At 39.0% G+C, this 13,411-nt stretch overlaps 1 protein-coding gene across 19 annotated transcripts in view; it reads right to left on the bottom strand.

Annotated features, from left to right (window-relative positions):
* The window catches only part of CADPS (calcium dependent secretion activator), a 403,228-nt gene that overhangs the window by 276,259 nt on the left and 113,558 nt on the right, over positions 1-13,411 (bottom strand). For all 19 annotated transcript variants that reach the window (XM_063426846.1, XM_063426840.1, XM_063426847.1 and 16 more), the window contains exon 3: positions 471-803. In XM_063426846.1, coding sequence (XP_063282916.1) covers positions 471-803 — 333 coding nt within the window. The remainder of the gene's footprint in view (positions 1-470; positions 804-13,411) is intronic.

Raw genomic sequence — 13,411 nt, 5'->3', positions numbered from 1 at the left:
GAACCTCTATGGAACTAAGGAAGAAGATGACAACGACAGCACCAGTAAGTGCTGCAGGGATAATGTTGCTTTATACTTCCCAGGTCTCCACATCCCATGAGAGTTCCGTTTATAGAGAATAAACTCATAAATATACCAATCAGTTTCTAGTTGGTGGTAATACATTAAATGGACAAAGATGTGTTCTGCTGGAAAGCAAATTCTCTGTGATCTACTGATTTTGTAACATTGACTTGCAAGTATAAACTTCAAAAAATGCCCAGTTCCATGAGCAACTGCAGTCTTTGCTTTTGTTAATAGTTCCTCATTACGTTGTCTAACCATTTTTGTGTTCAGAGGACACCTCTTGCTGAATAATAAACCTGAAAATTGACGGATAGACTTGTCTGTTTGAGTACTGAATTGACATAAAAGATTAAATAGGCCCATAGGAGCAAAGAAACCATGATTAATCATACATGAATTCGTACCTGGCATGCATTGTACAGAAGCTGGTGTTCAAATTTTTTTATTCCCAGGATTTGCTGAAACATCTCATACAGCTGTTCTTTGCTGAGAATGAGCTCAGAGGCAGCACTGGCGGTCATGCGGGCCTGCTGTTTTCGTGGATCCTCTTCTCCTCGATAAATGGCATCAAACTTTGCCATCCAGGAACTCAAGACAGTCTCTTTGCTTAGACCATCAATCTCAGGAAGACTTCTAACTCGTTTCTCTATGTGCTTCTTGAAAACTTCGCGAGAATCGTTGGCTGAACATCCTCCACTTTGCACCATTCTGGCCACTCGATCACTCTTCAGAAAGACCTAGGGATGCATCATTTACATATTAACAACAAGATAATCAGATTATTCACTGTCCCTAGCTTCTTACACATGTACTGAGGCATGATCATTTGAATTTGAATTGATAAGCATATATATTATGTAAATCAAAAGCTTTCCTTATATGCCCATGATTATCTGTCTTACAGATTTATAAAATCAAGTATCTGTCTATCTATTTATCTATCTGAAAACCATAAAACCAAATGTCAGCACTCTATCCCTTAAATCCCTTAAATCTACCGCTTAAGAAACAATTCCAATAGGTGATATCACAACTTAAAAACAATTATTATCATATATCACAGTCCTTTGCAGATAGGTCAATGCAAATAAATGGTGTTAAGCCAAGGGAGCAATCAATATGGTATAAATCTCCAATGTCCAGTATAACCTTGTATATTGTGTATCCAATTAAATAGAAACGCTGTTATACACCTTCAAGGATACAAAGAAACAGAATATAGTATAATACTGTAAAGATGTATTTAAACAAAGTCTCTTCCTTCCAATATCGTAACTCGTACTTGATATATGTGTGGTTCTTGTCTCCAAGAACCACAACAGTAAGCATAAACACTGTGTTCAGGGCAATGTCCTGAACACAGTATCTATCTATCTATCTATCTATCTATCTATCTATCTATCTATCTATCTATCTATCTATCTATCTATCTCTCAGTGCACATTATATTCCTTTGTAAAGCAACTTGTTTTGAAAGGGGTATTTTAGCTATGTTGGTGTGAGAATTGGTATGTTTGCAGCACAAACTACTGAAATGCAATTAATCATGGCTGGAAAAATGTACTGTCCTATTTGAAGGTCAAAAATATTGGTTTTAATAATGAAAGGTCAACAGGCAGACAGACACACAGGCAAATGGATACATGCATACATACACACCACATAGATACATATATTCATGACTACAAACAGTGGTCAGGAGAGACATGCTAGATAAATATATTTTCTTTACATTTTGATTGTTTGTCTATACATTCTTTAAGAGATGAATACTGGAAATAGGTTTTTTAATCCTTATTAATTAATTATACAATATAACGTTTATTGATAGCCTCAATTAAGCATAAGAGAATAGAATATGGCGTATACTGCGCCCAAAAGTAATACGTACATACACCTCAGGGAGGGAGAGTTGGTAAATACCTCAAAGTAATAAAACAGAAAAAACAATAATAGTGCAATACAGTATTATAAAGTGCAAAATCTTTGCTAAATAACTGTGGGAAAACCACTCACATAGGGTAGAGCTATATAAGAGCTCTGCTTTATTCCGCGTGGACGGTACAATCCCCGTCTAAGGATACAGGATGGTAAAGATGGTATTGATCCTCCAGATGCAAATGCAAATATAAAAGTGAAAGAGAAAAACACTCTGATAGTGTAGTAAGTACTATAAACCAGGATGATTAAAGAAAGTATTGTACTTACAATTATAGAGCAAAACCTGCTCTAGTAATCACAGCATGGGTGGTATTATCCCCACCTAAGGATATGGTGGCACCAGGTAGCCAGCAGGATGAGGAGTGTAGGGTAAAATAATAAAAGATATATGTATAAGTAGAATAAAATTTACTATTTATTATAAATATAGCATATAAATATATGTAGGTACAAATGTCCAAAAAAATGTCCCACTTAACACGTTTCGCCTCTCCAGAGGCTTTAATATATTTATAATAAATAGTCAATTTTATTCTACTTATACATATATCTTAAAGCCTCTGGAGAGGCGAAACGCGTTAAGTGGGACATTTTTTTTGGACATTTGTACCTACATATATTTATATGCTATATTTATAATAAATAGTCAATTTTATTCTACTTATACATATATCTTTTATTATTTTACCCTACACTCCACATCCTGTTGGCTACCTGGTGCCACCATATCCTTAGGTGGGGATAGTACCATCCATGCTGTGATTACTAGAGCAGGTTTTGCTCTATAATTTTAAGTACAATACTTTCTTTAATCATCCTGGTTTATAGTACTTACTACACTATCAGAGTGTTTTTCTCTTTCACTTTTATATTTGCATTTGCATCTGGAGGATCAATACCATCTTTACCATCCAGTATCCTTAGACGGGACTTGTACCGTCCACTCGGAATAAAGCAGAGCTCTTATATAGCTCTACCCTATGTGAGTGGTTTTCCTACAGTTATTTAGCAAAGATTTTGCACTTTATAATACTGTATTGCACTATTATTGTTTTTTCTGTTTTATTACTTTGAGGTATTTACCAACTCTCCCTCCCTGAGGTGTATGTACGTATTACTTTTGGGCGCAGTATACGCCATATTCTATTCTCTGTTTCACCAATACACAAGGTTTAGGAATCCTTGTATTGTATACAGCAGCCCTCACTGATCTATCACGTTATAGCGAGCGCCTATAATTCCTGTTTTTTCAATTAAGCATAATGCTGAATTGATCCTGGACTTTTAAAAAATGCCATGAGTTTAGTTTTTTCCTTTTATCATATTCCCTACCTTGTCAAGCGGGATGTCCTTTATCACAGAGAGGTTCCTGTCTATTAATCTTATTTATAGAAAGCACAGTACATCCCTCTTGAGTATCATAACAAAAAAAGGATCTCTGTGGGCACCACATTTACAAATGCTGCACTCCATGCGATCACAGTAAGAGGGGAGGATGCTTGTTGTCAGCGTTGCACTGTTTAAAACAGCACTAAGCTAAATGGGAACCAGCAGTACATGCTGCTCATTATCAAACATTGCTGTAAGCATTGCGTTGTAATGCACAGATAACCTTTCTTTGTACTCTGCAAGGTGTTTCAACTGCATTATTAATGCGATATTAGGAATGGAGAATGTCTGATATAAAGTGTCCCATTATGCAGGGTATTAGAAGAAAACATGGCTGTAGTTAGCAGTGAGCCATTGCATAGGTATAAAGGTGCACAGAAACACAAAAGGACACCCTAATCACCAAAACTACTGCAGTTTATTGCTGCTATGGAGTAAGAAGTCTTTGAGCACATTCTGGTTGAAGTAAAGGTTGACGCCATGGTGTAGTGTGTGTTACCAGTGCCTGGGGCAAGGCAAGTATTGCGCCTCTAACCTGTGGACTGAGTCCCTTCCACCAGTCCAGTGTTACTAAAATAGATTCACTGAAAATTTAGAATGGAAAATAATCTTCTGGCAGCTGCTAAAGTGCCAATGGCTAGCCATCAGTGACCATACAATGCCAGAGAATACACAGGCTATAATTAGTCAATTAATAGATTATAACATCCTCTCAGCTATTTGATGTACATGAAGGTCTCTCCAGATAATATTATTATTACCCACCTCCCATGTCTGGATTCCGATTGGCCACCCTACCCACCAGCACCAGGGGATGGATAGGTTTCAACACGGCTTTCCCATGATGACGACTGAGAAGTTTAGCCACCTTGTTATGAAGAGGGCTATCTTGTGATGCAATGATAGTGAAGGACATTGCAAAGGACTATGGGAGGTAATGCTTAAAGCACATCATGGCTGTGGAGATGCCCACCACTTGGTCATAGAGTGTCTACAGTGCAGGGTCTCTACAGCACTGTAAAATGTTACATGGCAATGTTTATTTACACCGTCATATTGAAAAACTGATAGGGCCACATAAAAATCTCCCAGTGCTTGAACATCCTACTAGAATGTTCGAACTTTGGGAGATTTTTTGCGTGAATGGGTGGAAGCACTATTATTTAAATTTATTATTACTACTTTCTTTTTATTTCTTTAGAAATTTTGCACCGATAAGAATTTTGCGCCCAGGACAACCGCCCCTTGTTGTCCCGCCCTTGCTACACCACAGGGTTGACGTGAATATTTATATTAGATCTGTAGCATCAGAAGGAACAGGAGGTACTGCACCCAGAAATGTGTGACACAATAACCACTACAATATGTTATATTGGTTATGGTGCTTAGCGTTCCTTTAAATAAAATCCATAAATAAAATGTTTATTACGCCATGACAAAAATAAAATAACATTCTGTTTTACCAGAAGGAATACATTGATATTTTGTTTACTTTTAAGTGCCAAGGACAAAAAAAAGGTACAAACACATTTTAAATGTAGTCTATACAATATTATCATGCATTAATAATAAATGCAGCTGCTTTTTGACTGAGGATACAATACATATGCTTTTAGTGACTTCAGACTAGTTGTTTTGAAAGGTCATTGAAAGATTCTAAACCCTTATGTGGTGGATCCAGAACGTGAACTCAGAAGGGGCACAATATTTTATGACAATTAAAAAAAAGGTTGGACAAATACATCTCAATAAAAAGAGATACACAACCATTGGATGCTCATACATAGGGGCACTTGGGGCAGTGCCTCACCAGTTTTGATTGCATGGAAAAATGTATTTGCAGTAGTTTAGAAGCACTAAAATTATTTTTTGGGAGGGTGGTAAACCAAAATAATATGGTAAAATGCAGTATCTCTGTAACAGCATTCAATTGTGTAGGGCCCCTCCCTCCTAATTGGTAGCTTTTCAGAGAAGCTTACTGGAGAGCATCTAGGCATGTCAAAAATATGTCTGGTTTGAAATTTGCCCTGTTTCAGCAGGTTTTGCACATGCCTAGTGTCCTTTAAGAAGGGATTCCAGGAATTTCCATTGAGTTGCTACACGGGCATCAAAACCAGCTGGCCATGAGTAGAGGCATGCTATTGGCCTCTCTATTCAGGGGTCATCATTTGCTGATAACACGGGGGGAGGTGTTACAGTGCCCACAGGAGAGAGTAGCAAGAAGTAATCTTGGAAGTACAGTACAGTACCACAGAGGTAGCAGTGCACCAACTATTGGCTTCTGCTAAATGTAAGTGTATACAATTATCTTTTTCTCAGTGCCAATAGCCCCAATGACTGCCTGAGGGCAGATTGAGCAAGGAAATTTACTCAAATATATAACTAATATAGATATTGCAAGGGAAGTCCAAGTGTGACAGCGGGAAGGGGACATTTCTGTCACAGAGCACTGTGTTGCCTGTCACTAATAGTTTTAATAACTCCTACTGCATATATCCAACACTTCTTTAAAGTGCTCGGTCATTTTACAGCTGAAATCTGAGACACACATACTGTGGCTAGTTGAAATGTTGTGATCTTTCAAACTGCAGGACTAGGGCTGTGACTCTGAGGACTGATCTGATTCTAATTTGAGCCTGTTTACCATGTCAGCTACTTCTTTGCTCCATACCACTGCAGATTAAGTATAATGCCAACTACAAATGTAATAACGGGGAGGGGGAGGATAGGTCACCAGCGCCGGCACTGGAATAAGGTAAGCTGCTGAAGGGGGTTTAAACCACTTCAGCGCCACGGGAGGGGGACCCTGACGGTGTGGGCACCCTCAGGGCACTATAGTGTCCGGCAAATCGCTTTGTTTTCCTGACACTATAGTGATCCTTTCATTTTTTTGGCTTACCACCCTACCCCTTAGAAAAAGAATCTTAGTGTTTCTAAGCTACTGCTAAAAAAAAATACCCCACATTAAACCTGGCCAGGTGCTGCCCCTATGGACTAGCCTCTACTAATCATGAACCAAACAAGCTGCGTAATGGCCGAACATGTTCATTTTGATTCATGATTCAGAATTCTGTCTACGGAGACAAAAAAAAGAGATAAGGGGAAATGTTGGCTTTATTCACAGTGAGAAGTGAGCAGCAGAGAGACAACAAGGAGGAAAAAAATAATTACCTTTATATATTTACATATCATATAGTAATCAATTTATAATATAAAATGTAGATTTTTTTTTTCCTTACCGCTTCTCCTTTTTCCCCCTCTTTTATTTACTTTTTTTTCACTTGACCTGTGATCCAAATGAGGAGAAAATTCAGTGTACTGCAAAATGTTAACATAATATTATATTATGTATTTATTTCACAGTACACTGGTTGGCTCATTTTCACACCATTTTGGTTCATCTGATTTGTTTCACAAACTGGCATCAATTTGGTTAAAAATTCAGCCTAGTCAAACTGACACATGGGCAAAATTTAGGTGTACTGAAAAATGTTCTATTTTCAGGAAAAATGGTTGAGCTGAACTGAATTATCTCACTGTGCACATGTCTACAGCTAAGCATCAAATCAAATCAAATATTAAATTATCTGTCAGTAAAGATGGGTCTCCACTGATACCTGGGTGGTTTAGTATTTTGTTTTTCTTTTTAATACCCACAGATAACAAAACCTAACTTAACGGTATTTTCCTGGTTTTAATATGTTTAATATGTTACTCTGAAGTCAGCAGTAGAAGTGAAATCCATGTTTAGCACCATATTTAGTACTGCTTCTGATCTACAATAAGCTCATTGTCAATTTCTGTTTTCTAGATTAACAAATCCAAGACTACCTTTCTGTTATCTTACGGACCTTCTACCCTGGACATTAATTTTGACAAAATTACAAATGTTTTATGAATTAATTATGAATTAATTAAATGTTTTGTGCCTAAAGTCTCAGGTGGCTAATATGAGAGTAGGGATGGCAGTCTGAGCAGTGTAGAATGGGGCTGAGGGGAAACCCTTTAACTCCAGAATGATACACCATTGCGCTATATTAATGTAATGTTTTATTTTTAGTTATAATAATTATTTGTTAGAATAAGATTAAACATATTGTCTTAACAGGTGCATTAAGGTAAATGCCAAATTATTGACAACTGAGGTAAACTTGATCATGCGAAAGACATTTAACTCTGTCCTATTCCATGTTTGCACTACTTTTAAAACAGTTGATTTACCATTGTGTTTATTATGTTTTGTTTAAGAGGGTGAAGAGTGATACACTGCACACAGATAATAATGAAATCATCACAAGCAGGTGCTTAACTCTCTGAACTCTGCATTCTATATCAGACAGTGCAAACAAATGGGGAGACATAACTGCTATATTTATACCAAAAAATGGGAATAAGGTATTGTCTGTGTGTGATCACGCTAATATACCATCATAATGCAAAATGCCTAAATAGTAGACTAGAAATTCATTAGTAAAACCGCATTTGTAGTCGGGGACAATAAGCCGTACTTATAATAGGTAAGATATATGAACAAGTCGGTTGTGTTGTGCCGAAAGCGACGTATCTGGTAGGCCTGTAATAAAAAGAGGGCCCACCTAGTAGTATGTATATATAGTTTTTCAGGGAGTGGTGGGAGGGATGAACCCGGAGGCATCAGCCCTGTGGAGTAGGGGGCCTGTGCTTATATAACCGGTTAACCCCTCCCACAACTTCAGGCTCCGCCTTCCAATTTGTAGTCGGGGACAATAAGCCATACTTATAATAGGTAAGATATATGAACAAGTTGGTTGTGGTGTCCCGAAACTGACGTATCGGGTAGGCCTGTAATAAAAAGAGGGCAAAAAGGTTGAATGAAATTCAGTTTATTATACATCTTTACATGGCAAGATACTTAAAGGTTTGTCTTAATTCTAGCTCTGGTTGTGATATGTATGTGGAATATACTGCAGATTTCCATCGTCCTAATCTTTTGATGATGTGAGCTGGTACGTTTTGTCTTGATGCGGCGGAGGCTGCCCCTATTCTGAATGAGTGTCCTGTAAAGGTATTTGGGTTAAGACCCAACCTAGTTAAGAGAGTTCTGATGCATGAAATGAACTTGGCTGTGGTGAGTAGTTTGCCCTGTGTAGTGAATAGGGCCTTGTTCGGATTTATATCAAGGAGTGATGCTACATACTGATCTATTATTACCACCAGGCACCATTTATTTCGGTAGGTGGTCCTGATTGGTTGGTTTTAGTGATGGTGAGAACGTAATGGTCTGAATGTTTGTTAAGTTCGGAAATTCTCAGATCATTTTTGCAGGATGTGATGTTGTCAGCGGTGAATTCATTGGGTCGTAGGAACCCATAAAATGCCAGGTAAACTGCAGTTTTGATGGTGAGATTTGTATCTGGTTCGAAGGGGTTGGTGTCTTATATGTCGGATAGCGCCCGGAATATGGGACCGTCTATAGGTTGTCTTTTGGTTGCAGTAGGGTTGTCTAGACGCTGTATGCCTCTGAGTATGTTCTTCACTGGGTAGGAGGACATGAATGGTTTGATGCTAGGTGTTTTTTGGTGTTTAGGGAGAGTTTTAGGTGAAGGTGGCAAAAGGATATAAATGCTACTATGGAATCCAGAGAATGAACATCTGCAACTTGATATTCAGAGGTAAATTTGTTATAGACTGCAAAGGCTCTATTATATGATTTGGCGGTGTTGACTGAAAGGGCAGCTCTAGCCAGGAACCTGCTGTGCGTCATTAAGCGGGTCAGTCCAGGATTAGGACTTGGAACAAGGGGGTTGGCATTGGTGTTTTGTCGGCCAACAGGTGGGCTTCGAAGAATCTCTGAAATTGAGAGCGAGACAGGGCGTCAGCGGTAATGTTTGTGTGTCCTGGTATGTGGAAGCATGTAATATGGAAGTGTAAAGTGGCTACTAACCAGGTGAGTCATCTGACTAACCTCATGATTACAAGGGAGGAGGATCTGCCTTTGTTTAGGATGTCGCTTGCAGTTGTGTTATCAGTAAAGCATTTTACTGCTTTACCTTCCCATAGGTGCCCCCAGACTTTGGCAGCTGCAACTATGTTTATCTTGGTCTCATCGGACCACAGGACATGGTTCCAGTAATCCATGTCCTTAGTCTGCTTGTCTTCAGCAAACTGTTTGTGGGCTTTCTTGTGCATCATCTTTAGAAGAGGCTTCCTTCTGGGATGACAGTGATGCAGACCAATTTGATGCAGTGTGCAGTGTATGGTCTGAGCACTGACAGGCTGACCCCCCCCCCCCCCCCCCATTCAACCTCTGCAGCAATGCTGGCAGCACTCATACGTCTATTTAACAAAGACAACCTCTGGATATGATGCTGAGCATGTGCACTCAACTTCTTTGGTAGACCATGGCGAGGCCTCTTCTGGGTGGAACCTGTCCTGTGAAACCGCTGAATGGTCTTGCCCACCGTGCTGCAGCTCAGTTTCAAGGTCTTGGCAATCTTCTTATAGCTTACGCCATCTTCATGTAGAGTAACAATTCTTTTTTTCAGATCCTCAGATCCTCAGAGTTCTTTGCCATGAGGTGCCATGTTGAACTTCCAGTGACCAGTATGAGAGAGTGTGAGAGCGATAACACCAAAATTAACACACCTGCTCCCCATTCACACCTGTGAACTTGTAACACTAATAAGTTACATAACACCGGGGAGGAATAATGGCTAATTGGGCCCAATTTCTACATTTCCACTTAGGATTGTACTCACTTTTGTTGCCAATGGTTTAGACATTAACGGCTGTGTGGTGACTAATGTTGAGGGGGCAGCAAATTTACACTGTTATACAGGATGTACACTTGTCATTTCTTTAGTGTTGTCACATGAAAAGATATAATAAAATATTTACAAAAATGTGAGGGGTGTACTCACTCTTGGGAGATACTGTATATCTAATTATTTTTCCATTAGTATTAACACAGTTAGTCCATAATACATTTACACACCAGCCTGAAATTCCTGTTTAATAAACATAATTAATTAAACTTTTGTATTTCAAACAGAAAACATTTTTAACACTTAATTTACTCTCACTGATGTACACTTGTAATTTTGATGTACATTCCCATCTCATCCTTTTTTAAATGTGTGTTCTTCTTGTCCCATATGTATAGATTATTGATGCATTGCCTGTCATTTAACCACTGAATTATGTAAGGCACAATAGTGCAATTATTAAATTATTATCTAACATACCTCTTCACTTTGAGCTTCGATAAAATGTACCTTATATACTCGAGTATAAGACGAGTTTTTCAGCACATTTTTTGTGCTGAAAAAACCCCACTCGTCTTATACTCGAGTCAGTTGTCTGTATTATGGCAATTTACATTGCCATAATACAGACATGGACCGGGGGCTGGCAGGAAGCTGTAACTTACCTTCACAGCAGCTCCTGTCAGCTCCCTTCTCTCTCCTCCAGTGCGTGCAGCTCCCAGGTCAGCTCCCTCTGCAACTCTCGCGAGAGCTGCGGGGTCAGAGCGTTGCCACGGGTTACCGTGGCAACGCTCCGCGCGGCCGCGAGAGTTGCAGAGGGAGCTGATCTGGGAGCTGCACGCACCGGAGGAGAGAGAAGGGAGCTGACAGGAGCTGCTGTGAAGGTAAGTTACAGCTTCCTGACAGCCCCCTCCTACAGCCCATCCACTGGACCACCAGGGAGTGAGAGCCCCCCTCCCTGGCCAGCTAACAAGCAGGGAGGGGGGACGAAAAAATAAAAATATTAATAATAAAACAAATAATAATAAGAAAAAAAATATTCAAATAATAACATAAAAATAATAATACAAATAATAATAAAATAAAATAAAATAGTTACCTAAAAAAATAACATTAAAAAAATATTAAAATAATAATTAAATAATAAATAAAATGCCCACCCCCCACCAATGCTCTGCACTCTCACACACACACACTGCACATACACACACTGGATTCATACACACACTGCACTGCATTCATTATAAACACACTGCATTCATACACACTGCACTCACACACACTGCACTCATACATACACACTGCACTCATACATACACACTGCACTCATACATACACACTGCACTCATACATACACACTGCACTCATATACACACTGCACTCATATACACACACTGCACTGCATTCATTATACACACACTGCATACACACTGCACTCATACACACACACTGCACTCATACACACACACACTGCTCTCATACACACACTGCATACACACTGCACTCATACACACACTGCACTGCATTCATTATATACACACTGCATTCATACACACACTGCATTCATACACACACACACACACTGCACTCACACACACTGCACTCATACACACACACTGCACTCATACATACACACTGCACTCATACACTGCACTGCATTCATTATACACACACTGCACTCATACACACACACTGCACTCCATTCATTATATACACACTGCACTCATACACACACTGCACTCATACACACACTGCATACACACACACTGCATACACACACACTGCATACACACACACTGCATACACACACACTGCATACACACACTGCATTCATATACACACTGCATTCATTATATACACACACTGTAAAGAAATATTCAGTTAATATAATTTTTTTAGGATCTAATTTTATTTAGAAATGTACCAGTAGCTGCTGCATTTCCCACCCTAGTCTTATACTCGAGTCAATAAGTTTTCCCAGTTTTTTGGGGTAAAATTAGGGGCCTCGGCTTATATTCGGGTCGGCTTATACTCGAGTATATACGGTATTCTTCTGCAATTGTTATGACTCTCCTTTAATTTCCTTTTCATTCAGTTACAGTAATGTAGGAAAACTAGAATCTGTATATATGCCATTATGGAAGGACTAGGGCAGGGATAAGCAGCCTTCGGCACTGCAGATGTTGTGGACTGCATCCCCCATAATACGCTGACACCCATAATGCTGGTAAAGCATCATGGGAGGTGTAGTCCAAAACATCTGGAGTGCCAAAGGTTGCCTATGCCTGGACTAGGGGATGTGATCAAGAGAAAGGAGGAAGGCTATTACCTCTTTGCAATAAGTGAGAAACGTGAATCAATTTAAAGGCATACATGAAAATACCACAAATGCATGGTATGGTAGCCAGAGGGAGCTGTTAGTCTCTTTCTGCCCCAACAGTGCTTTTTTTTTGTTTGTTTCATCTGACACACATACACACACATACAAGTGCACAAACAGGAAAAAACATGACTGTGAGACACCGGTGGGCTGATATATAGCATGGAAGGAGATACAGGGGAGAGGGATGTGGAAACCAGGGAAGAAACTAAAAAGCATATTTGCAACTTGCTAATACACATCTACATTTTACACAAATAAGGGAAATTATGTTGACTTGGCATGACGTAAAATATGTAATAGCAATTTGGCTCGGCTGTAAGGGTTGCATTAATATGACACAGTCAAATCCTGATGTATCATGCACAAACATTTGGAAGTGATGAACAGGAAATGAAAAACCCTTGTTATGTTGTCCAAGGCAGTGGGAGTAAGCCTTGAGTGCTGATGTAACATATAATGGTTTTGTTAATTTGTTTAACCCACTTAGTTTAGCATTGTTATACCTCTTTAATCACTACCATCTATTCTATTGGGAGGAATCGAAGGCACACAGTATGCTTACAACAATGTCATGACGTTTGTTTTCTCTCTTTGCACTGTGTCCCTCTACTTTATTCGTCTTCATAAAATGTGCTGACTATACATTTAACCTGACGACATACTAAGAAATTGCAAAATCTCCACTGTATACTGGCATATATCTGTTACCATCAAGCACTACGAAAATAAAGAATTATAAAAAAAAATGTAAAAAGTGGTTTGACAAAAAAAATATAGGTTTTCCCTGCACCCAAAGCTGTGCTCATTATTAGGCTGTCATCTTTTTTTGGGGATGAAAAGGGTCACCTTCAGACCAACACTCCCATGGTTCAAAATACCTTAGGAATTC

Source organism: Pelobates fuscus, chromosome 7 (genome assembly GCF_036172605.1).
Source record: "Pelobates fuscus isolate aPelFus1 chromosome 7, aPelFus1.pri, whole genome shotgun sequence".
NCBI classification, from domain to species: domain Eukaryota; kingdom Metazoa; phylum Chordata; class Amphibia; order Anura; family Pelobatidae; genus Pelobates; species Pelobates fuscus.
Note: the sequence above shows the minus strand (reverse complement) of the source record. Positions and strands in the feature narration are given on the sequence as shown.